Consider the following 26,510-nt stretch of genomic DNA (forward strand, 5'->3'; position numbering starts at 1 on the left):
GCCAACTAATTGGATGCGGACAATGGATGGTTTATTGTCTGCGGTTGCAATCCTTAATTGGTGGGCAGACATCAAAGCGGATCTCGTTGTGGGTTGCAAAGTAAATCAAGTCAACTAAATCCCGGACTAAGGAGACTGAAATGATTTAACAAGGCGTCTTCACTTTCACTGTCGATGGGGGGTGACACTTTATGGTGCTCATAAAAAGAGTGACTAGGGAAAATTATCCTTTCAAATAAAGAAAAGCTTTAAATATTCATTGAATAATTATTTTCAATCTGTAAGAACAATTTTACAATTAAATTATTCTACACGCTGTTACAACTGATCTGTTTATTCCATTAAAATGTGTTGGGGAATAAACATTTTCCAGAATTTAAAATCACTGTGGAGACCCCAGTAAGAGTTGTTCAGAAGTCACCGTTTAAACATATTAAGTGTCTGTTGGTTCACAATCTATTTTTTCTTTTCCTCCTTCTTGGGCTTCTCCTCCTTGGCTGGCGGTGGCTCCTTTTCCTGCTCCTCCTCCTCCTCCAAGGGAGGAAGGCCATTGTGCATCCTCGACCAACGCGGGATGTTGAAGAGGCACCAGTAGGGAATGATCATCATGAGAACCAGGGGTCCGCAGCCAAAGATCAAACGCTGGACGGTGGTCATCGGAAATCGGGGTGGACCAGCCATGGGTATATAGCTTCGACCCAAAGTCGATCGGGTCTTAAAAATCCCCATTTGGGTTGCATGCTTGCGCAGCAAAGTAAAACTCATGATGATTTCTTTAAAAGAAAAACTTTGTTGAAGGATCAAAACAAACTTATGTTATTATTGTGTAAAACAATATTATTTTAAAAATGTATTAAAGTAAACTTACCAAAGCTGTTAACGCCTGTGTGGATCTAAAGAAAATGGGAAAGTGAATAAAAATATTTATGACAGCCCAGCTCGAAAGACGGAAGATACACAGCCTGCTGAAAACTGAGTGTAGAAATTCATCAGGAAAACAATCGACGGACGGGGTTCAAAAACAAAGGTTAAGGAGGCATTAAAAATGATAATGAAGTTGAGGGCCGCAGGCCTGATTTTAATTCAATTCGGAATTGCAGACACAAACACTCGAAGAGAGATGTGAAATTTTAATTTGGAATTCCGTGGACAGACAATTGTCGAGATGGATGGGATTATTATATAAAATGTGCGATGAACTGCGAATGCCAACGGATTAGTGCGAAAATCTCTGATGTGACGGATTTGTTGATCATCGAGCAACATAACAAGTGTTATGATTTACAAATGAATGCAAACAGAATTTACTAATATTAAATATTAACATAACAGTTTCTACTTTTAAATGAAGGAAAGCACAAACATTATTAGTTTCTTTTCGATTTCGATATTGTCAGAATTTTTCTGCAAAAAATTATTCTAGTAATTGATACAAATTTAATAAGTAAATAAACATTCAATAAAAATTTGAAAAACCGAGAAAACTAGTTAGGGTTGTCAACCTTTGAAGCTTAAACAAATATGTTAGCAAATATCAACACCAGATGAACGGTTCCTGTCTGTGCTATGAAGTTTGTTCTCGGTAAAAAGCTAAGTGTTACAACACCATTGTATTAGTTCAAGAAATTACCGCCCAAAAAATCATTACAGTAAAGTTATTAATTATCAATTTTAAAATATAATGTTATATTAGAAATTATGCAGAATGTTCAAAAGTATTTTCAACATAAAAATAAATCCATTTAGAGAAAAATAACTCAGAAACGAATATATTTTTAAATATTTTTTTTTACCATATTTTTAAAGTTTTGCCAAACAAGAAAAAAACATTAGAGAGTAAATACAAAATTCAACTTTGTTTGTCTTTTTGTTAAATACTTTAGCTACATAAATCTTCCATTAACCCTTTGCACGCCGAATCCGATTTATATGATATCCTTTTTGTATGGGACCCGCGGCCTTTCGTCATGTTCCTTGGGTCTCTTTTTATTTCTCTTTGATTATCCTTTGTTGTTCTTTTCTGGCTGTTGCTTTGGCAATATTTTTCAAGTTTCCTTTAACATGCTTTTCGTCGCTTAAGCTACGACAAATATTTTGATAGATGAGCTTAAGCACTCACCGAAGCCGTCGTTGATATTTGAAACTGGGACCTGCCCCGCTTTGAGTTTGCTTACAAGTGGCCGTTTCGCCCCTTTCCATCAGCCATCATCCACCCACTCAAAACCACCCACCCACCTTTAACCCACCCACTCGCAGTCCCGCAGGTTTTCCAAATTTTCCACTCCACCCACTCCACTCCCCGCATGTCCTGTTCGAGATCTTCTTTTCGGTGTTGTGTTTGCTCTTTGTGCGCCCGATGAAGTTTCGAGTGCAAGTTTTTTAAGCGAGTTTTGTGCGAGAGTTTCGCTTTAAAGATTTAAGAGGAAGCGCAAGGTGTTTGTGGGAAAGTTATTTTCAAAAAAAAAAAAAACTCCTGCCTGAGTGTGCGATTGCAGGGAAATAGGATTAATGAAGAGTAAGAAAATTATTCTGATAAAAACTTTATGCAAAGATTCATAGAAGATTGTAAAGATCTGTTTATTGATAAATTCACCTTCGTTTCGATTTAAAGGTAAGTTTAGTTCTATCGAAAAATGGACCTTTTATTCTTCTGCTTAATAATTTTCAAAGATATTATTATTATATCTATGACACCTTTTTATAATTTAAAGATAAACCTATTTTCCTGTTTCTTGCTCCTCTGCAACTCTCATAAACTTGAGCAACTAGAAAAAAGTGGCACAAAACTACACCAATAACAAAGAGATCTGGAACAGAGGGAAAGTATAAAGCGAGATAAGTTTTCAAGCCGGAAAATTACACAAGTTACCCGAGGGGCGGGCCAAAAAGGGGGCGGGGCGGGAGGGGTCGGGGATAACGCTAAGGCCAGGGATCAAGCAGCAAAACAGGGCCTAAGAATATTTACGATTAGACGCAGGACTCGCATTCAGACAACATTGTGAAGGACTCATGCATATGTATGTATTATATGCAGGCACGTAGTATGTGTGCGTGAGTGTGTGTGTGTGCATGGGCGGAAGTGGAAGTGAAAATGGCACACGCAGTGTCCTCCAACTAAGTCTCCCTTTCCAGCCACTTGGATCGCTGCCAGCTCGTGTGCCTGTGTTAGTGAGCAGTGAGGAGGTCCTGCCGTTGTTGGTGTGCCAGCCAGTGCCAGTGTGTTGGTGTGTGATGAGCAGAGGACAGTCCTGAGTCCTGCTGACACTTGAGTGGAGACAGACAACCACTTGACTGCTGACTCGCCCCGAACAACCAGGACAACAACGGGGCAAGGCGCCACCGGAGGAACTGGGCTAAAAGATAAGGGAATGGGGCACGTTGCACAGCTGCGGTTAAGTAAGTAAAAGTGGGGTATGAATCTTATTATTTTATAATTTTAAAAATGATATTTATAAGCAAATCGTACTTTTTATTCCAGATAAGTAGAAACGAATATTTTAATATGAGCATAGAAAAAATATATAGATTAAATAATTTTTTCATGATTTGAATTTAGTAAAAAGAGTTTTATAAATGTACACGCTATTAATAAGTATAATTAACCTAATGATCGTTGATATTAATAAATGACCTTTTCTTTCCTGATTAAATTAGATGTATAAATTATTGATCAATATTTTGACTCTCAATTATTCACTAACAACATTTGTATAAAATCTCTATTTCGTTTAAGTCGGATCCATTAAAATATTTGCATAACTGCATAACTTAACGAATACAAATACTATTTTCTTGACCGCTTTAGTTCATCAAGTAAGTCACAGTATATCCTTGTGCCTAGGACATTAATGTGCGTAACTTGGACAATTACCACAATGAAAAGGACTGGGAAAGAAGTTTGGCGATGGCTTGGGCCAGATACTTTTAGGGGCAGCAGAATTTAGTGCACAAATATTTGCAATAAGCGGAGATCGGAGCCGAGAAAAAGGATATATAGTGGAGCAGGCCAGGCTGCAGCCGCACAACAATAAAAATCCAAATGAAAACCAATGGTAAATATGATGGGAGTCCAATGAATGGGAGACTGCATTGAAAGCTCGCATTTCTGTTTCCCCCGCTTTTCTGTTTCTATGCGGTTCCTCATGCCTGTAATTACATGAGGATTTAAGTGCTTCGGAATCGTAGTTGTTATTTTCGTTTTCGTGGCAACAATACGAAAAGTCCTTTCCAGCAAAGCGCTGTGAAAAGAAAAGAGCGAAAAATAAAGTAAACTAAACTCGCATCAAATGTGATTTGAGGCGATGAAGTAAAAGTACATATCGGTCTTAATTGAAACTTTAAGCCCCGAGTTCGTGCTGCCGCTTAGGTTTAGTTCAGGTGGTTCTTGCTTTTTTTGGGTTCATGCTCTCTAAATGCTTTTTCTTTTTTGTTTGCCATGAGAGCGAAAGATAGTCTGGATTATCGGGAAAGCCTTTTACAGCGGGTTTTATTTTGGTCCATAGAGAAGTTTTTTAAAAATAGTGCCAAGCAGCTCTGATGGTTTAAAACTTAAATAGATTAGATATAAATTGTTGAATACTTTTTGGAACCTCTTCAATGTTTTCAAATCTCTAGCAATTTCTACGTTAAAAAAATAACGAATGATGCACTTCAAAATCTGATTGAAATTAGAAAAATTATGGACTTAGAACAAGTGAATTTTAAACAATTTTCAGCAAATCCATTTTTTGGAAATTTTGTAAAGGGTAACATCATTAACTAATATATTCTTGTGGAAAGCTTTATACTTCCCCTTTAACAAGATCTGTAAATAGCAGCTCCTCGCTGAGGGCTATTTATTGTTCGTGTTGCCCAACAATGTGTGCGAATTTCGCACACACACATTTTTTGCTACTTTTCCCCACTCATTTGGCAATTGTCTTTTACATGTAAATATGACCCGGCATTTCATGCACCAACGCCTGTGTTCCACCAACCCAAAATGGGTTAGCCTAAGGGCGGGCAACACTTAATTTTTTTTACTGTTTCTGGCCTGGTGGGTGGATATCTCAACCTTCGCCAAGGGGCATGCAACAGCTTGTGTTAATCACTTGCCCAAAAGGCCTTAATGAGCACCGCAACTACAACAAAAAAAAAGAGGAGGTGGGATAAAATAAAGGCGTCCAGTTTGCCGACAATAATATACCCAATATTCAGAGGAGCTTATCAGGCAAGCTTTATAAATCATCAACGGCTTAAAGTCTCTTGAAAGATTTTTATGTTTGTACCAGAAGCATAATTTTCAGGAGACTTAAAAATGGGTTACAAATATTATTCTCACTACACAAAAAAATATTTAATATTATTTGCACGATCTGTAATAAATGTTTTTTTATTTTTTCCTTTTAGATATAAAGACATGTTAGAACTAAGATAAATTTTATGTTTCAGAATTTTACTAATTCGCATACACTCTCCGCTTACCTGGTAAAAAAGGGAACCCAACATTATCATTAAAAAAATCAATTTGCAATTATGTGCACCGAAAGTGTGAGAGCTTTAAAAAAAGATATGACAAAAATTATATCACGTTGGGTGAATGGATAAATTTTCCAGCGTAAGTGAAAAATGTGTTAAGTGCATTAATATTAAATTTTATTTTCCCTTCGCCTTCTGCGGACATATGCGGGCGAACACACACGTCCGAACATAAATGGATATATATATATATATACTATATATATGGATAGGCCTGCCTTTACACGGGGATTCGCTCTTTTTCATTATGTGAGCCAAGCAGTGCGACAACAGCAACAAAAACAACGAGAAGATGAACAACTGTTAAGGCCCAGGATTAATGCGAAAAGATTTACATGCGAAATCAGTGGAGGTACAAAGGAGGAACGACTCTGCACCGAAAGAAAAGTAGAGGTATCTGTTCTGAAAAGTATAATAATTCGGAATAATGAGTTATTACTTTAAGAGTCGTGGATTTTTAAAGTTTTTCGTATTAAAACTCAAGTACCATAAGTCAAAACCTATTTTTAAATATGTAGTGCAGTTAATAAAGATTTAAAAATAGTAGTAGTTAAAAAACTGATTATCTTTCTACTAGTATTTTATGGATACATCTCATTTAAATTTTTTTAGTGCACTTCCCTTACTAGACACTGCCCATTGGAGGAGGAGGCTGAAAAAAAAAATATAAACACGGCCAACAATGTTGGAACATGCTACCAACATGGCGTCAATCTGTGCTCCAATCTCCTGGTTTCTCCATTTCTTTCTGCTATTCTATTTTCGCATTTTTTTTTGGTAACGCTTTTCGCATTCCTTATCAGCGAAATCCGACTGACATGTGGGACTTGGTAATGGATATAATCCAGACATGTTTGTCGCCATGCTGTGGGGATTATTAAAATTGCCAGCCTTATTAGTAGTTAACCGCATAACGAACAGAATCTCTTTTTTCCCCAAATCAGAAATTTAAGATACAGATAGACCATTCTGCTTGAAACACTTGAACAACTGCAATGAAAGCAATTATGAAGGATGCCAATAAATGGTATTTAAAACCGAGTGGGATTACCAAGATGAACTTGCAGCAGCCGATAAAAGTGAAAAGGCAATATCATTTAATTGCATCCTGTGCATGTGAAATTTTCCAGTTGAATTTGCAGTGCCTTGCGGTTATCAACACCTCCGCAAAATCCCGGCAACTAACCAGAAAAAGGCACGTCAGAGGAAAAATCAACCTTTGCTGTCAATGGATGGCGATGGCTTGCTGTTGTTATGTTTTCCCTCTCGCTCTCCGCTTGACTTGATTTATGTGGCTTTAATGAAGTGCATGAAGCGTTGAAGGGTTTTGCGGGGAGAGGGGCGAATATAGGGTGGCAGTGGTTTATGCCAACCGCAGATGGCAGGACTCTACCGAGGTCTGCACAAAGGACACCCAACAAAGTTAAAGTTATAAGCCAAAAGCGCGTTTGCAGCTCGCTTTTTTTTTTTTTATCCCTCAACCAACCATTTTCAGATTCTGACATGGCTAACCTCTGAACGGAATAGCAGCTCGAATCTGACCACCAAATGACTGCAACTAACTGCTGTTGAACTTAACCTCAAACCTAATAAATAGCTTAATTAGTCTAGTGAGCATGTGTGTGTGTGTGGTGTGTGTGTGCCTGTGTGTAAGTGGGTCCTGTGCTCTCACCTTTGATCCTGAGGAGCTCAGGGAGCACAGCCAGCTGACCCACAGCCCCATTACACATTTAAACGGTTGGCAGCCGGAGAAGGTCCTGCGAATCCTGTCTGGCATCGGAAAAATGTTGGTCGAGCTTTTATCGGGAGGTAAATGTCTGGAATTGCTCGCAATTGCATTTGAAATGCTCAAATGGCCATCAAAATAAGTTTTAAATACAACTCACTGTCGGAATTCAGACTTTAATTACCAGTAAATAAAGTTGCTTTTGTTTCATTAACCCCTCACTTTGAAATCCAAGGATTCCGATTGCATACATTACCACCGATTTTCTTTTTCAATTTCAAAAGATATAAATTCCACAACCGCTGCAGCGCAAATTAATAAAAATTGAATTATTTGACAGACATCCCGCTTAAATCAAAGACCTAAACGGGGGGGAATTTAATCCAAAAATTCCATTCGAATAAACTCTGATTTACAGTCAATGGGTTTTTTTCCTCGATTGTGGAAAATCCTTCACAGAAATTAAGAGTGTAAAAGGCGGCCAAACACAAAAAACCAATTTATAAAAAGGGCAAGTACACACAAACAAATACACACGAGCATACTTTCGGCTGACGACTTAATTATATATACTTTCCTCTTATTTTTTTGTGGAAATCGTAGAGTGTTGCTGGAAAATGAATTGGATAAGCAAGGGACGCGGCCCACGTGCTTAAATGTTGCACAAAAATGGTTGTTTTTTGAGCCCCGCCAACGACGCTATTATTGTTTCTGCTGCCGCGTTGTCCACTTTATAATTATAGACGTCAGTCAGGCATTTAACCAGTATTCGCCGTTGTTGTTAGTGAACTCCGTGGCGGCAGGAGCGAAATTGTTGCCGGTCTCGTCGGTTTCAATTTGTGTGGGTCTCACGTAGCCGCCGACAACCACACACACGTACTTGCACTTACACCATTTGCCACACAAATGCACAGTCGAACTTCTAAGCATTAAATTTTGAAGTTTGTTCCACGAAATAGTATTTTTAATTAAAACTTTTACTTCTGCAACTAAAGTTTACTGTCAGAAATATAAAGGTATGATTAACTTAACATATTATAATTTCAAAAGACGTTTGAATTAGCGTCTTACAACAATAAAATATTGTGTTGGGGTTTCTAAACATCTAGAGATTTAAAAACAATACAAATGGTGCTTAAAAGTATGCAATGATTTTTAAATGAATGCATTTTACGAACGGACTTGTTTGATGTCTTGTTCCATTTGTTATTTAGTCCTTTTCAGTGAAGTTTGACTGTACACACACTCAAATAACCCTAAACATGAAAACAAAACAGTTATTGCCGACGTTTCTGCCCATGGTTGTTGTTGCTGGACACGCGAAATAATTGCTTCATACATAATTATCGCGAGCCCCCCCTTAACCCCTATCCGGCCCACTTATTTGGCGCTCCGGGTTTTTGGTTTTGCAGATGTTTGTTGGTGTTTATGTTACAGCTTGCCATGTGTTTATGTGTGTATGTGTGAGTGTGGGAATATGCGTGTGTGAGAGAGTCCTGCAATTTTGTGGTCTGGCGCCTATTTTTCGTTCGCCACACAAAAGTATGCGACGCATTTTAGTATTTAGCTATGGCACATTGTTGGTTTTTCGTTAGAGAGAGAGCGGGATGCACAGAGGTGCGACAGAGATGGGTGCCAAAACAAATTTGGCAAATTAAAATGTATAAAGTAACAAGGATGTTTTTGTTAAACGATACGCACGCGATAATTCATATAGAGAGGACATTAAAACCTGAGCTGGTTCGAGTGAAAATTTAATTGCAAAACGCAGGTTAAACTGTAAAGTAAATAAATTAAATTGAATAATTTGAATAGTTACGCAATCTTTTACTGTTTATATACATATCATTCTCATATATTTCTCCCTGCTTAAATTTTTAATTTACGTTTAAGAGTTCCTCTGTTATAAGAGCACAAACAGGACAGCGTTTTAATTAATAAAAGCAATCTGGACACGCCTGTAAGGAAGAGATCTCTTCCAGCCACTCTTGTCGGCCAGATGCCAGATATTTACATAATCGTTTGTCTGTTGGCTTATCCCCAACTCCCCATCTCCTCATCTCCCAGTTGGACCCACTCCTTCACTTTGTGTCTGCCAATCAACGGGGAGGTGAAAAAAGGGGAGCGAGGGGTGGAATCCTGATGGAGAACTACAACTGCTCGAAGGCAGCAGAAGTTACGAAGAACTCCTTGCAAGGCTGTGGATGCAAAAAGGGATAAGTGCAAGGAGAAAGGAGAAAGGGGATCGGAAATCGGGGATCGAATGCAAAGGGAAAGCGAGAAGGGGAAAAACGGCAGGAAGAGCGGGCTTATCGACTTCAAAATCGAATCAAATCAAATCAATTTGCCAGCGCCGCTCGTAATGGAGAAATATGCCAAGTTCCAACTTGGCAAAAACAAACTCGGCAAAATAGATGCAGCCGGGCTTTGTCCGCCTTTCGCTCTCTCCGCTTCTATCTTTTACCTAGTGCACTCATAAATCTCAATTTTCACCGGCAAATGGCTGGCAAAAGTTTTCAGCTGCTTTCCTTTCCAACTGTTTTCCTTTTACCTCGGTTGGCCTTTTCCCTTTTTTTTTTTTACTTTTTTAAAGAGTTTTCTTTTTAAGGCAAGACAAAAGTGCAGGGCGAATATTTAAACACTGCTCGTATTTTTTTTTTTTTTTGGATTTTCAGCTGCACAGCAATTACATGAGGAATGCGAAGGGGGTGGTGGAAAGGGGGGGGAGGGGATTGGTGTTGGGGCAACCAAAACGTTCGCCTATTTTATCTTTATTTCGACCTAGTCTACTTTATCGTCGCACACCGCACTGCAAATATCTTTTGTTTTATTTTGTGGCAAGCGTTGCCATTTCCGCCATAAAACCGAATCCCTTTGCTACCCCTCCCACTCCCCTTCCCCCTCCTCTTACTCCTTCCCCAAAACCCATCACCGAACCCTGGGACCATAAAAAATTAACAAAAACAACGAGGGCAGACAAGAGAAATATTCTAAACGGCACACAAAAAAAAAAGAATGAAAGAAGAGGAGAGGGGTGGGGGTGGTAAAAAAAAAGGGTAACATAAAGCTCTCTTGCCCACAAAAATCGTAAAAAATTAAAAGTATCTCGCAGATACTCTCGTCCGGCAACAACAGTTGCACATGACCGAAAAACGAAAGGCGAAGGGCGAAAGGCGAAAGGGGAGGAGGCCGCTTTCACTTCTCGGCACAGTCTGTGCCATAAATATTGCTCTATGGTTTCGGTCATGCAACTAATTACATTTGCATAACTGTGCGAGGTCCTTTTTTCTTCGTACTTCGTCCTTCTGCCTGCCTTCCTGCCACCGTTTGCCAAGCATAAAAGTCGAAATACCAAAATAAAATAGCAGTTCCGGTTAGACAGATGGCAAAGCGAAAGTTAAGTTAATGAAAACGAATCGAATTAAATAAATAAAATCCAATATGAAGTTAACAGTTGCCCAGCAAAATAAACACACAGATAAATTTATATATGCGTGTACCTATATATTTATTTTTTCCAGCACTCACAGCCACGTTAACAATCATACTTTTCTGGGTAAATTTGCTGAAGCGATTGCATATTGACGCGCTCAGATGTATTGCATATTTGGTAAACAATGTGCTGCTTTAATAAAGTGCAGTTTTGTGCTGCATAAATTGAATTAATTAAAGCCAGCGTTGAGTGGAATTTAAAGTATGTGGAGGGAAACCCATTTCGTGGTTCCTTTCTGAAAATATTTTTGGTGTCCTTTCTTAACGATTTATGGAAAAATGCTTTGTGATAATGCCAGTAAATTCTTCTTTCGTATTCAAACTTAAAGTATGCATAATTACATAAATGTAGTTAACTTCTGAAACAGCTGATGTTTATCTTAAAAGTTTCTCTTAATTTTTGTGCTGATTTATTTATCCAATATTTCGCTGAATTTAATCTCGTAATCCCCGAATCTCCCGCCCCTCGGAAAGCATAAGCATAACCCAGCGGGCATCTCAATTTAATTCACTTTAAGCGACAAGACAAAATGCTATAATTAATTAAGTGCATGCACTTTATGCCAGAAGTCGGCTAGGGGCATCCGCATTTGGATGGGTGGTTTTAGCCGGGCGGTGGGGCTAAATCGCAGACGTTTAAAGGCGAAACCGCACAATCAGCTAAATAGCAATTGCTGGGCTGTTGGGCTGTGTGGCAAGCTGGCTAAAAGGGGGTGAAAAGGGGAGGAGGATTTCGAAGGTAGAGGGAAAGGGCTCAAAGGGGCGATGGCGACTGAAAGCCGCGACAGAAGGCGTCAAGTGACATCGACACCCGAATGCCAAACACCTGACAGCCACCGCGGGGGAGCCCCCAGCCAAAACCACCCAACTATCCAACCACCCGACTATCCAACCACCCAGCGTCAACTTCATTTTCCCAGTCGAGTTTTGTTGTCGAGCGGTGGCAGGAAATGCGAACAGCGAACGGTGAACGTTGAACGGCGAATAGAGAGTGTGTGGCAAATTAATTGACACTGCGCCAAAATGTTTGCCAATATTATTGGCAGCGGAAACTGTTGGTTCAAGATCGCCTCAGTTGAGAGGGCAAGTGGTTCGTTCGATTTACTATACCATATATATGTATATGGACTCAGCGAGTGGGGTGGTTTGCCAGTCGGTGCCAAACTAATTAAAGCTGATTGCCAAATGATGATGACTCACCTCTTGCCGACTGAGCGATCTATTTGTGTTGCAAGTTTGGACTTGGTAAACAAATCAGTCTAGTGATTTGCTTTGTCATGCATTGGAGACGTGTAAAGTTGAGGTGGGATTGAAATCCTTAAAATATACAAGTTGAGGGAAAACTTAGCTTGAAACTTATAAAAAACCATTTTGGGGTTTGAAGTTGACTTTATCACGTGTTGGAAAGCATAGGTAGGTGTAATTTAAATGAAACTTGTTATTGATTCAAGTTTCTTATTATATTTTAAAGCATTTTTTTATTTCTAAGTATCATAACTTCATAGAAATAACAACCATGAAGCTCACTTTTAATCAAATTTTAGTTACCCTATGTGCTAATCCGCTACGCGATTCAAAGGCCTGAAGGAATTTTTTCAAATAAAATCGCAAAAAAATGTGCGTCGGACGGCAGTTTTTATCGATGGCCGTACAGACGATGGCCAGAAAACAAGAGTGGTCCCAGTGCGATGGCTTTGGACTCCTCCCACGCGGACGTTTGGCTTTAATCCATTGACCAATTGAGGCGCCACGGCCACGAGCTATTCCCTCGATTCTGGTGGCTCGACTGCCAGGATGTCTGAATGTCGGGATGTCGGGATGCCGGGATAGTCGATCCAGGATGCAGGACTTATGGGAGGGGATGCTGGGATGCCGGGGCAGATATTAACATGCGACGGCTGCTGCAACTCAGCGCAGCTGACAAAATGGCCAGTTGGCCAGTTGGGAAGTTGGCTTATGGCCATGGCCGGCAGTTGCCGCCAGTTCGCCAGTCCCCATGGCTTCCTGTAAGTGATCAATGTTTGTCTATGCTCTGCGGTGTGCCAAAAAGCCGTCCCCACTCGCAAAAGTATGCGTCCTGGCCAGTGGCCACTGGTCATTTGTTTGCTCCTGCAGCTCCCGGGATTCCCCAATCCCCCCAACTCCCCTTTCCCTCTTTATAACCCCCCCTTTCACATCAAAATCCAAACATACCTTACCAACCCCTTCATCGTGTTGCAGAAATTGCCTTTGTAAACATGCATAAATTGTTGCATACTTTTGGGCTGGATGCGCTTCGAGTTGCACTCGTCCTGGTTCGTCCTTTTTGCGCCCCCTCCCCCTCTCTCCCACTTCCCCCCGAAAAAGCAGCGTTGCTTAGCCTGTGATTATGTTTGTAGAGCCTGCTAGGACCTCGCCCACCGATACAAGTCCTTCGCCAGCGTCGCTCGTTAAGTGCCACTGACTTATTTGCCTTGTCACCGTGTGGGTGGACTCGCCTTTGTACACTGCCGCTCAACTGAATAGGTTCATGATCTCAGAGGAAGTAATTTGTCTATAATTCCTAAACCAGTGAACCGATTTCCATAATTTTTTTTTTCTTTAACTCTTGAATCATTTTATAATAAAATGCTGAAGAAGGTTTTTCAAAAACATATTATTTATTCCTTATATAATTTTTCTTCTGAAAGGTTAACAAAATTCATGATTTTTTTTGGGTCATCTGAATAGGTTCAACCTGAAACAATTAACATTATTTAGGTAACCAAGGATAATATTCATATTTTTTGAACTTAGCTGATACTAATGAACATTTTTGAAGTAAATTTTACTAATTTTAATCAAAAGTGAACCCTCCGTTGTCCGATATAACATCAAATACACGATCGGGAAGCGAGCTATACAAATTGTGCAGTATTTGCAGTGAAATTGTTATCCAGGCTGTTTTTATTGCCTTAATTAAAGTTGTTTTGCAATAAAATTATCTGCCTCCTTCATATAGCTTGCGCGATAGCAACCCCCATACGTTTTCGATTATATTAAGGTCAGGTGAATATGGGGGCCATTCAAGTAAGTCCACATTTTGAGCCTTAATCCACTCTTTTACCACCCTAGCTGTATGATGGGAGCGTTATCCTGCTGGTAAGACCATTTGATAAAGTGAAAAGTATTTAAAAAATCAGGAAACGCAGCCTTTATGATAGATTTGTAGGTTTCCGCGCTCGTTTTGCAAGTAACAAATTAAAGGTCGCAAGTGCCAAAGACTGATACCGACCCCCACACCATTACCCCACCCTCACAGCTATGTCGACGGCTATGGAAATGCTCTTCCTTTCGAAGATCGTGATAATAATAGTTGTAGCTATTGATTTACGCTTCTAAATTAAATTGATTTTGGTGTGGGGGTCGGTATCAGTCTTTGGCACTTGCGACCTTTAATTTGTTACTTGCAAAACGAGCGCGGAAACCTACAAATCTATCATAAAGGCTGCGTTTCCTGATTTTTTAAATACTTTTCACTTTATCAAATGGTCTTACCAGCAGGATAACGCTCCCATCATACAGCTAGGGTGGTAAAAGAGTGGATTAAGGCTCAAAATGTGGACTTACTTGAATGGCCCCCATATTCACCTGACCTTAATATAATCGAAAACGTATGGGGGTTGCTATCGCGCAAGCTATATGAAGGAGGCAGATAATTTTATTGCAAAACAACTTTAATTAAGGCAATAAAAACAGCCTGGATAACAATTTCACTGCAAATACTGCACAATTTGTATAGCTCGCTTCCCGATCGTGTATTTGATGTTATATCGGACAACGGAGGGTTCACTTTTGATTAAAATTAGTAAAATTTACTTCAAAAATGTTCATTAGTATCAGCTAAGTTCAAAAAATATGAATATTATCCTTGGTTACCTAAATAATGTTAATTGTTTCAGGTTGAACCTATTCAGATGACCCAAAAAAAATCATGAATTTTGTTAACCTTTCAGAAGAAAAATTATATAAGGAATAAATAATATGTTTTTGAAAAACCTTCTTCAGCATTTTATTATAAAATGATTCAAGAGTTAAAGAAAAAAAATTATGGAAATCGGTTCACTGGTTTAGGAATTATAGACAAATTACTTCCTCTGAGATCATGAACCTATTCAGTTGAGCGGCAGTGTATGTGTGTGTGTAACGAGCGTGTGTCCCTATAGGTGTGTGTGTGTGGTTTTAAGAGTGGTCGCCCGCAAGTAGGCTTTAAAATGTACAAAGACGTCCTGTTTAGTTGATTGCCTTTAAAATTCATTGATTGTAATAGTGAACTTAAGTCGAATTTCCATTCATTTACGGTTAAGCTAATCTATTGTCGCAGCTAAATGTTAGCCTGTATTAGAAAGGATCTTTGTTATACCTGTATCCGATTTAAAGCCTAAAGAAAAGCAAGATTATTTAATACAATTCCCGTTCAGCTCATAAATATCAAGGAAATAGCAAAAGTTGCAAACGGAAATCTGCGAAAAGTGATTAAACTTGAACTACTAAAAATTGATTGAGTAGCCTGGAGATATTTACTAAGTGAACACGTTTTCAATTGATTGCTCGAAGATTGAATGTTTCAATTGGAAACATTTTTATGATGTGTAAAACAGTACAACAATTGCTTTTATTTATCATGTGGTAATAACTTAAAGTCATTGCATATACAACAGCCTTAATCCTTTACTAGTATTTTGCACATTCCTTTAACAGCTTGTATGTATCATATATACAAGGATAACACTTCCTTAACTCGCGCCCATTCCCCAGTTTTATCTTTAAAGTTTGCCCCAACTTTTGTCAAGCCCCACCTGATGAAGCTCACTGGTTATAATGGCGAGGACTGGAACTTCCGCTCGGCGGTCGGAAAATGCCAAAGGACCCCACCCTCTATAGCATTCAACCTCCTTTTCGGCTACGTGTTGTATTCGAATGCACACGCTGTGCGCTTAATTTCTCAATAATACGCGCCAACACAAGGCGAGAAATTTGCCTGATAAGCGGTTTCCCCGGAGCTCCAAAACTCTCACCCCCTTTCCCCTTATCACCCCTCATCCAATTCCTCTACTGCCTTTCAACCCATTCACGCCTCAAGGCAAAACCCCGGAGCCGATAAAACCAAATGCACAGTGGGCCACAAAAGGGGGGGATTGGGTTGGAACCAGACTACAGACTTCCGAGGAGGAGACAAAACTCAGACATTTTATTGGCCTGGCCCGACAAAAGCAGGGGGCCAAAAATGGCTGACTGAGGTAAATGGCAACGCCTTGCGGAATGCAAGGGAAATAATAATGGCGCCCAACAGCGAGCTGCATCTGAGGTCCCGTCGAGTGTGGGCCAATTAAAGACCCCAAAAACCAACAGCTACAACAAAAATCATTAAAAGTGCGAGAATACAAATAAAGGAAAAAGAATGAATGAAACGTTGGAAGTTTCAACTGCTTTTTAAAGTCGATTGTGGCGCTCATTGAAATTACACTCGAGCAACCGCTTCTCCGACCTTTCTCCACTCGATTTCTTTTCATATAATAATTGCATACTTTGCGGTTGCGGTGAGCAGGACGAAAAGGAAGTCATATTGGCGATAGAGGAAGAACGAAAGGGAAGCACTGGCTGAAACCAGAGCAAAGGAACCAATATTTACACTTTAAGTTTGCGTGTTAAGTGGATAAATTAATTGCTCGGAACTGTTTCAATGCTATCAAACTTATTGCCAAGCCAAATGGCAGTCTTGAAAGCCAGAAAAAGGCATAATATTGCTGGGATTGGCCACTTTCGAACTATTAAGTCAATTGTGGCCAGTTTTACGTATATTTGAACAAGCCAACCAAAGTCGTGTTTAAAAACGGGAAATATTTGCCAGAGATTTAAAAGGGGTTGCAAATGATTTTAAGCTCTTTACTTTTAATTGAGTTTCAGTTTAATAATATTTCAGCTTAAATCTATAATAAAGTTAAGTGAATGTTGTGTTCTCCCATTTTCATCTCCGCATTTTGCTGCTGTTAAACTGTTATCATAGTTTCAAACTTTATAAAAAGGATTTACACGCTTTTTTCTGTTCTGTTCTCCCTTTAATTTTTTCCGGGAAATCAATTTTTCCCCGCCGTTCCTTCAGCGCAGAAACGCGGATTCTTTGGCAAACAAGCAAAAGTTATAATTTGCCATATAGACACATGCATTAGGGATGCGTGACGATGGAGTGGTTAAATGGGAAGGTCCTGGCTGCAGGAATTGGTCTTCCTCTACCCATTTCCATTCCCATTCCATTTACTTTTCCCAGGGCGTGTGCTTCATGCTTTTGCACGCGAAATTGCTCGGAAGTAATTTTGTTTACCTTTTATTTTGCGGTAATTGTTTGCATATGCAGCTGGCAAAATTGTCCTCCGATGGATAACAAAAATATATATAGCGAACTGTGTGCGCAATTCGATCCGCGAACAGCTCCCCGAAAATATCCTTCGGCGGCAGGAGCTGCTGCTCCGTTGACCGACTCCTGTTAGAAAAGTGAGTAACATGCTGCTAACTTGCAGGTAACAGACAACAAGAAGCGGAAGTGCGTGTGCCAGTTGAAAAGCTTTTCTCCCCTCTCGATAGAACCCACTTTTCACGCAGGAAGTGCCACAAAACAAGACACTCAAGTAGGGTATTACTTAAGTCGTTGAAGGAGAGAGATTACTTAAAACAAGTTCAACAAATAAAAGGTGCTTTATGCAATATGATCATGCAATCAAAAGAAATATTTTTTCTCAAGAATATGTTAACGTTATGCCACTTTTCTTTTATGAATCTTGTAGCTAATTAAAGATTAAGCTGTATATTATTTAAAAATCATTTTACCCACTTATTTTTATGGAAACCTTTCTTACCTTCTTTACAGGGCATCAAAACAGATGTCGAATGGCAGGTAAAGTTAGCGCTGGCGACCGCAGTTTGTTTTTAGCTTTTGCCCGGCCAGGTGCTTTGATAAAGTGCAGTGCCCGCAGCATAAACAACGAGGATATGTGGCCAGGATGCCTCCTCCTTCTGCGGCAGTCCAGCCACTCCTCCGCGACTGTTTTGTGGGCGTGGCCAGGGCGATACTAGCACGTGTTTTTGCCCGTCGAGTGCTTTCGGTGGCCGTTAATTGAAATGCATGTGGTGGGCTTCGCAGCGGATTGGGGGGAGCACTTGGACCCCCAAAGGGCGATGGAGGCGTTGACTGGCCCTAAAAAGAGGCTAAAGGTGTTTTCGGTTAGTCTCGGAGTGAAAAAGCAAGTTTACCACGATGTAAAGCTACCCATTGTTTGCAGGAAGGCAAGGTCCCTAACTAAACTGCAATCCAAGGTGACTTGGGATAGGATATATGCATCACTTTTAGAAATTATTTTACTTCATTCACTGATCTAAAATTCTATTTTAAATTCATTCAATCTACATTTCAATAAATTTGTTGTTTATTAAGTGTTCAATTTCCAAAGAAATTTAATAATAGGACATAGACGTATTTAGTTATTAAATTAAAATAAGTTGGATCATTTTTTTCAGATTTTTTGCAATCCAATGACTTAAATGTTTTCTAATTAAAAGAAGACTCAACTTTTTTAAGACTTACACACAATTTTAAGTAAAGTCCAGGGTACTTCTTGGATCCTTAGTGATCTTAAAGTCACTCCTACAATCAAGAACTATACTTGTGGTTACTCTTTCGTTTCCTGGCTTTTTGTTCGACTTTCATCTCGGGGCGTTTCTGTTGTTTTAATCCCCCCTCCACCCCCCACTTCCGCCCCCTGCCACGCCCTCTTCACATTCCCCCACTTCCTAAGCCCCCAGCGCCTACTTCATCGAGTGCTTCGTGTTTACTTTTTGCACGCACATTTAGCCGTCGGCAGTTGGATTCATTTTTGCCTGTGTACTCCCGTGCGTGTGAGTATCTATGTGTGTAGGTATCTATGTGTGTGAATATCTGAGGATGTGTGTGTTTGCCAGTTATAACACGCACATTTCGCTTCGTGCAGTTCAAGCGGTTTCTAATTTGCTTGCCGCTGGCTGTAGCAAATTCTAATTTATTTGCAAACTATGTAACGCACTTCCCCCTCCATTCCCCTTTTTCCCCTCTTTTCCCCACCCCTGGATTTTCCGACCCCCCAGCGGGAAATTGCAACAGCAAGGGCAAAGGTCGCAGCAGGAGCAGGTGTGTCTGCTCTGCGAGTTTTCGGCAAAGCGTTGATTAAAATAACGCCCTTTGGAAACAAAGCGTCTCGGGGAAAAATAAATAAAGTGTTCCAGTGGCGCCGAGGGGGGTAAATATGTTTTACAGGTGTTGAATACTTTGGTAAACTACTGAAATTAAAGTGCTGCCAAATTAATGAGATCAAGATTGGAAAAACAATGCCAAACGAAAATATAGTACGGTAATATTTTTATAATTTTATGTATCGATAAACTCAGTAATTAGTGTTATGTTCACATTGTTTGGCTGAACAAAAAACTGCAACATTAATGGTAGGAGTATATAATCTATATAACATATAATGATCATCCCATATTTGCTTCCATATACAATCATGAAAAGATTTCAGTTCAGATAAAGCGCATTCACTTGAACATAATCCCCAGTTAACTTTCCATTGGGTATTATCTAATAACAATGCATCTCGATACTGCATTAACTTGGATATTTGGCATCCCATCAGGATCCGTCTGCTCAAATGTCAATTACAAGTACTTAATAACGGATATAGGGAAGTCAGCAATATCGGGGCCATAGCAAGTTGACTATGCAGGATATTTGTAAGCCTTCAAGTCTCGTTTTAGGACAGACAAAGTCCTCTCTTGTGCGTTCGTATAATGCAGAAGACCTACCGAAATGCCTATCCATTCAGTCAACATCAGTCAGATTATGTCCTCATCTACACACACACACACACACAAACAAACAACTACACACACACTAAACGAAAAAAGGAACCCAGAGTTGAAGTGGAGTTAAAACATTTTCGAAAAGACTTAAAAACTTCAGCTTGCTTGCTGCTCCTGTTTGTTGGACGGAAAAAGTCGAAAATCAACGAGGCCTAGGCTCAATGCAATCAATGGCTTAAACCAGAGCAAAATCGGTCCGGAGAGCGGGATGGCTGATAACAACAATAACGGCAGCAGCAAAACACGAATAAAAACTCCAACAACTTGTCAAACAACCAGGCCACTTTACACAGATTGAGATTGCAGGCAGCTGAGAATTTCATAACAATTTCTGCTTCTGCTGGCAGACTGGGAGACTGGCTTTTGGCCCGGCACAAAGTAAACAGTGTTTGGGCCTAAATCTATGCAGTGCATTTTCACCAGAGGAGGAACGGGGATGGGATGGTAAAAATCTTGCTGATTGAATGGCTGCTCCCACTCAAGCTGTCTACCTGGATCTTAGCCGGTATCCAAGCAACAAATTGACAAAAATTGAATAAAAATAATGCCGGGCCTGGCTTGGCTTTCCCAGGATTTTGCATGCGTATGTATTATAGTATAATGGTTATGGCTTGAGCCAGGACAACCACTAACACCGCCACAGCCACTGCCAGCCAGCATCCTGAAAATATGGCCAGGTGGCTTTAGCTTATGCAATCCTGCAAATGGAAATATGTTGTATATATTTATCGCTCGCATCGCCTGCTTTTCAAGTAATATGGAATAGCAAAAAGTTGCGCTAGGCAAACTCGATTGCAACACTTGCACAGCCAACCAACTGACACAAGCGCACCCCATCCACTCACACACATGTTTTCAGGGCACACTGGTTGGGAATTTTATAATTTATTGGAATTTTTTATATGATTTATAATACAACATATAGTATTTTTTTTTTTTTTTAGTTATACCCAGACTTAACGTATTAAACCTGTATTAATTATTTATTCTAAAGAGTATTAAGGTGTAGGGAACCACTTCACATGATTGTATTTTTATTTAAATAAATACATTTTTGTCCCACTGTGCAGTGCAATGCATAGTGAACATTTGCGCCTACAAGCGGGCAATAGATTTTGCAATCTGCTCTGTATTTGCGCACATGATTTTTCTCACTCAACGTGCGTTTTCCACGATGTTGTTCCCTTTTCCGCGATGTTGTTCATTTTGTTGTTACTCGTGCTACTTATCTTTGCTTTGGGAAAAGGGATGAGTAAGTATTTCACGAACTTTAAGCCTTTATTATCCGCGGTACATAACAACTTTTGAATAACTTTTGCCGTTTTTTTATTTATTAAGCAGAGTCTGGTCTATATATCAGATCTTCTGAAAATTCTTTTTGTTATGATTTTATTCTTATAATTTTAGAACAAATGTTAGGTTAAAAACCCTATAAATAAATATACCTGCTTTACCAACAGAACTTGTTTTTAGAAATCTCTCTCTAAATACCTTTGAAAACCCCTGAGGACCTCGTTAAAGGATATTCTCTGGTCGTTATATCTCTCCATGTTTGATTTGTCCGCAGGTTGTGTGAAGGAGTGGCCCCCGCAGGATGGTTTGTGAAATGTGCATATGGAAGGTGGCTGATGGTGGCGGGGCCACAGGACAGGAGCTCCAGGACCCAGATGCCCGCCGGTGGGTGTGACGTGGCCGACGGCCGGAGTGGCATCATAATGCTAATGATATTTGCCTTAAAGAATGGCAGCGGAGTCGGGTTACAGGTTAGCAGCTGCTGCTGGGGACTTTAGTTGATGAAAAACTCTTTAGAAATGCATTAGTAATTTTCCATGGCCCGTCGGTTGGCCAGGTCCTTCGTCCTTCGTCCTTCTGCTGTCCCTCCCACGGTTGTGTTTTTGTTTTCACAGGCTTTCACAGTCAATTGACCAATGAAATGTGCAGAGGAATGAAGCGTGGCTAATGTGAAATTGGCGATAGTAGGGCCCTTTTAATGGTGCGATGATTTGGATTGCCTGTATCATAAAAGCCATGTGATATATTCAGCAGATTCTAGATATTTTTTTTGCAGTTTTCATTAATTTAAAACTCAAGCTGTCATTGCCATAAGTGGTTGCAAAGTTATTTAAAACTTTAGTTAATTATGGCCAGAAGGCAATTTCATTAACGGTTTTAAATTTTAAACATTCGTTTTGCTATCATCAATAAAATTATACAAATAATTTTAAGAACCAATTTAAAATCATTCAATTACAACTAAAGCCATAATAATAAGTCAATTTTGATATCTTTTTTAATATCAATTTTTCAATATCACATAATGATTATTTGTGTTTCATTATTCAAATTAAATGCATTTATAAAAGCCGAGTTAAATTTGAAAAATGAATTAAAAAGCTTTGAAAGCTACAAATAAATAAATTACTAAATGGGTTCCACTCGCATTTTAATGTATTATTAAAAATCAAAAACAAATTTTAATATGCAAATTACAAGCGTCGAAACAAATTCTAAGTAATAATCGTAATTGACAGCTCATTTCATTCGAAAGATTAAATAACAGTGCTAAAAGCACATTTAATCCCGTCACAATAATATTTTAGGATGCAAATAAATACGAGCAACTAGCAAATATTGAAAAAGCCAATGGGAAAAGGTCATAATTGACAGCTCATTTGATTTGAATCATTTAAAATGGTATTTAAATTGAATTCAAAGCCATCCAAATCTGCTTCATATTAATAAACAGCAGTGATAATTTCTATGAGCTGTGTTAAATGGCCAATGGGGGCGATTGGATTTAATTTGTAGATATTTGATTGTATAAATATATTTTAAATTTAAAATACAATCTGAAAATACATTTTTAATAATTCATATAAATTAAACAACAGTTTTTTAGCTGGTTAAGAAATATAAGAACGCAAGAAATATGTTATTTTGCAACATGTTATTGGTTTTTTTGCCTTTTCAGCATTTATGTGCCTCATAAAATTTCTGCTTTGTCGTGATGCAAGTGGCTTTTTGCAATTGCTGTCGAGACATAATTAAATCATGAGGGTAAGGAAAATGTCGAATGGGTGAGCCACCCCCCCAAACCCCACCAACACTCGATGCCAAGTGGAATCGTGATAATCATGTAGTCGATGCTGATGGCAAGGGCGTGGATAATCGTAACAATTATCAGCGATGAGCCTGCGACACTTGACGACAAACATTGTCACGCTTTCTGCCCCCCAACCAGCCAACCTTCCACTCGAACTTGCCCCTTCCCCTCACCCTTCTCCTTTCCCCTTCGTAAAATCCCCAACCTCCAAGGGGGCGATAAAATTTTGTTGCCTTGAGTAACGCTTAACGATTGTGTTCATTGACTTTGCTCTAACGATTTTGTTGAGTAGGCTAATGTGTCAGGACGGGCCCTATGCCTATTTTAGCCACTTTCCGTCCATTCCGTGCTTTTTGGTAACTGGGATGTAGTAGTAATAGTAGCAGTAGTAGTGTGTGTGCGTGTGCCGACTGGGGTTATCGAGCTTATCGGCCAATAATTCCCTGATAGCGCATTGCGCACATTCGACTGGCCCCCATGAATCAGCCGTTCGATCCGTGAGCGTGATTTGATAACTGGCATTTCGGCTTTATCTCTCCGCCTCCGCCCACTCGACGTGACATACCAATAAATAAATTCGTTTAGTGTAGGGTACTTCAGATTATCATGGAGGTAAAGGTATTTAAATGAGTTATAATACTACTTAAACAGCTGTACTTGACATAATATTTAGAAAGCCTTTATGAATTTTATAAAGTTTTATAGATTTAAAATTTTAAAAATTCTAAACTTATCCTAAACCAATTAAAAATATACTTCAGAACTTTAACTTTAAATCTACTTTCCCTTGTAGTTTATTTAAAAGTCACCATAACTCATTGGCTTTCCTCGAGCGCAAAATTACCTATTAATAAAACCATACATTTCGGCATTTTATTGCTGTGTCACCCGGCTTATCAAAGTCAAATTGAAATCGCTATAAAAGCACGGCAGTCAACTCTGTTCACTTAGTTGCAGAAGCTTCGCGGAATCGATGGGCTTTGTGCATCGCAGGGCAACTAATAGTATTAATTAAAATCATTGAACAAGCCGAGCTCGGCGAATAAATTATAATAATTGACAGTGCGCGAGCGATAAATAAAAAAAGGCAGGAATAAATACAAAATAATGCCGAACATTGTCGCAATGAAACTGAGCGCCTGCTATCCGATCCTGGCGGGTGAAAAGGGTCACAAGGACGAGGCGAATATCTTGGTGCTGGACCAATTGGCACTGCAGCAACAAATCACAGCGAATTTCATTTTCCATGCGATTTCGAACTACAAAAAGACGCCGTCCGAGCGAAAAACCCTGGACTTCATTGCCAAAAAATGGCTGCAGATCCAGATGCTGTGGCGCGAATTCCGGCTGAGGGATAAGCAAATACGGCGGCGCGGCCACAAGGATGTGCACTTCCTGGAGCACGGCTACTTCCAGCAGGAGCTCTTCGAGCTGGTCCACGAAAAGTATTCCACGGCCCGTGGATGCCTGAGTCGCGACAAAAGAAACCTACGGCCGTAGTTTGTTTGTTCAGCCCACAAGGACAAGGGCCCCAATAAAAAAGCATAAAAGGAAAAGCCTGAAAGGGAGCGGCAGGCAAAAGGATGAGCCAACCAAGAATCGGACGTGTGAAAACTTATTCCCCCGAAAAACACGCATTTCATACGGGATTGTGTGAGTGTTTGTGTGTGTGTGTGTGTGTACACACTGCACTGAGTCAACAGTTCTCATTCCCTGAGATGATATCCGTCAACAGCGATTCGATTTCCATCTCCATTTCCATTTCTCCATTTGGAAATACCAATACCAATACCAATACCAATAGCAATGGGCAATCAATCTGACTGGACGGCCAATGATTGATTGCACTCGGCGAATGCTTATCACAATTATTATGATTTGCCAAAAGGTTATACCAGTCATGCTGATGACCTCCAAATGAATTGCTATCCCCCAAGGACATAAAGATTTCTAGGTGCACATGTCCTAGTCACCCTTGAAATGAAATTGAAATTTGAATAAAATGCTTATTAAACTTTACGCCTTCAATCAGCAATAATCAGGTAGACACTTCTAAAAATATGACCAGTTCGCTGGGGAATTCCTAGTTGGGCAACCGAAAAAACACTTGAGCGATTATATCAGCGATTAGATAATGAGAGCCATGGGAATTCCGTTTTTGAGTGGGGGAAATGCTTAGATGATTACGCAGACCTCTTACAGCTGTCTACTATGACTAACTTAATTTACTACTCGGCAATTATCTTGTTTTTGGCCAGTTCTCTTGCGGAAAAAACAAAGAGAGAATTAATTTCCCTAACCGAATAAAGCGCTAAACAGCTAATAAAAATTGACCACACACACAAAAACAACCTAATTCGATAATTTGTTTTAGATGCCGAAACGAAAGAGCAAAAAATCCTGGCAGTTGTATCAACGTTTTGGCCATGGCCATCGGCTTATATCTAATTTAGCGCGATTAAGGGAGCTGTGAAAGAACCTAACCAAAGAAAAAAAACAGCGAAACAAAATCGAGGGCAGGCCACTAAACTGAATTTATGGGTGCCGGCTGCTGGCAATATCCCCAATCCCCAATTCCTATCCCAAGGTGCCGCCGGAAGGAAACCCGATGTTGACAAGAATAATGTCCTGATGGCGGGATATTTGCAGATGTTTTTGGGGGAAAGAGAAGTCCTTTTGCTTAGGAACACATGAATATTTTTGGGGATTTTGATAGCATTAAATGTTTTGTTAAATACAAAAACTTTAATGCAAATTGCAGCTCAGAAATTAAAACCTCATCTTCAAATTTTGTTTCAAAAACAATTAAATAACTATCCTTTTAAAAACTTTACCTGCAATGAAAGCAAAGTTTATTCTGCAGTAGCCTATGCAAGTTGTTTGATTTTTGAAAACTTCTAGGATTTGTATAAGCCAAATATTCTTTTTTAAGCTTTATAGGTTTTAAGAAAAACTTTTATGGAATACTTTTTAGCTTAAACATAAACCCAATGAGTTCTTAGGTTTGTTAAGTTAACTTGGTTTACTTATTAGACAAGAGTAGTGCTCAAGGAGTTTCAAAAAACCGGCTTTCAAACTAACTGGTAGCAATAATGTGTAATACAATTTTTGGCTAAACTCCTCCAACCACCTCCCAAACTCAATTGTAATCTTCTGCGGCCCAAACCCGCCGCCATAAGTCCAACAATCAACCCAAATTGATGTACATTACAGCCGGGCCGACCCCTCGTGATTCGATGCCAAATAGTCCGCGGCGGAGGAGTAAGAAATAAATTTATGTAAAGCAAAAACAAGGTAGACAGACCCCCGCATCGCGGCAAATAGGCCTTTTAAATGCCGGGTGGCGGGAAAATGAGGCAAAATGGGAGGGAAAGTGTGGGTGGGAACAAAACAAAAAAAAAAAAGAGAAAATAAAAACGTAGCATATTTTAGAGGCTGTGCGCACTTTAATAAGATTTATTAAGTCGCGAAGGACCGCGGCGAGGACCTCGACATTGACTGGGTCCTTGGCAGTGTCTTAACCAACACAAAAAACAACGCAAATAGCCCGGCTTGAATGGGAGGTGGAAAGTGGGAGGTGGGAGGTGGGTGGGATTTGGGCCAGAATGTACCGCGCTGTAAATATTTGTTACTCAACTCTTGCCGCTTGCCGCTTGCCACAGTTTGCGTTTTGTGTTGTCGGCTGTTTGTTTTCTTGTTTGCGTCTTGCTCACAGCTCCACCTCGGCCCCCTTTTTTTCGCCCAGTGTTTATTTTGCAGCTAATAAAA

At 39.6% G+C, this 26,510-nt stretch overlaps 2 protein-coding genes across 3 annotated transcripts; one reads left to right on the forward strand and one right to left on the reverse strand.

Moving 5' to 3' along the window:
- Positions 1-318: 318 nt before the first annotated feature.
- Positions 319-966, reverse strand: LOC108098309. Of its 2 annotated transcripts, none has more exons than XM_017201121.2 (2): positions 869-966; positions 319-773 (listed from the first exon to the last, which is right to left on the reverse strand). In XM_017201121.2, exon 2 carries the CDS (start codon positions 763-765, stop codon positions 457-459), a length of 309 nt encoding a protein of 102 aa, XP_017056610.1. In that variant the 5' UTR covers positions 766-773; positions 869-966; the 3' UTR covers positions 319-456. The 2 variants fall into 2 exon arrangements, with proteins under 2 accessions (XP_017056610.1, XP_017056609.1); XM_017201120.2 differs by having other exon boundaries at positions 319-787; positions 869-945.
- Positions 967-23,736: 22,770 nt separating this feature from the next.
- Positions 23,737-24,777, forward strand: LOC122320018. Its single transcript, XM_043207947.1, has one exon. The coding sequence runs from the start codon at positions 23,850-23,852 to the stop codon at positions 24,240-24,242; it is 393 nt and encodes a 130-aa protein (XP_043063882.1). The 5' UTR covers positions 23,737-23,849; the 3' UTR covers positions 24,243-24,777.
- Positions 24,778-26,510: the final 1,733 nt, after the last annotated feature.

Source organism: Drosophila ficusphila, unplaced genomic scaffold (assembly GCF_018152265.1).
Source record: "Drosophila ficusphila isolate 14025-0441.05 unplaced genomic scaffold, ASM1815226v1 contig_412, whole genome shotgun sequence".
In the NCBI taxonomy this organism is placed as follows: domain Eukaryota; kingdom Metazoa; phylum Arthropoda; class Insecta; order Diptera; family Drosophilidae; genus Drosophila; species Drosophila ficusphila.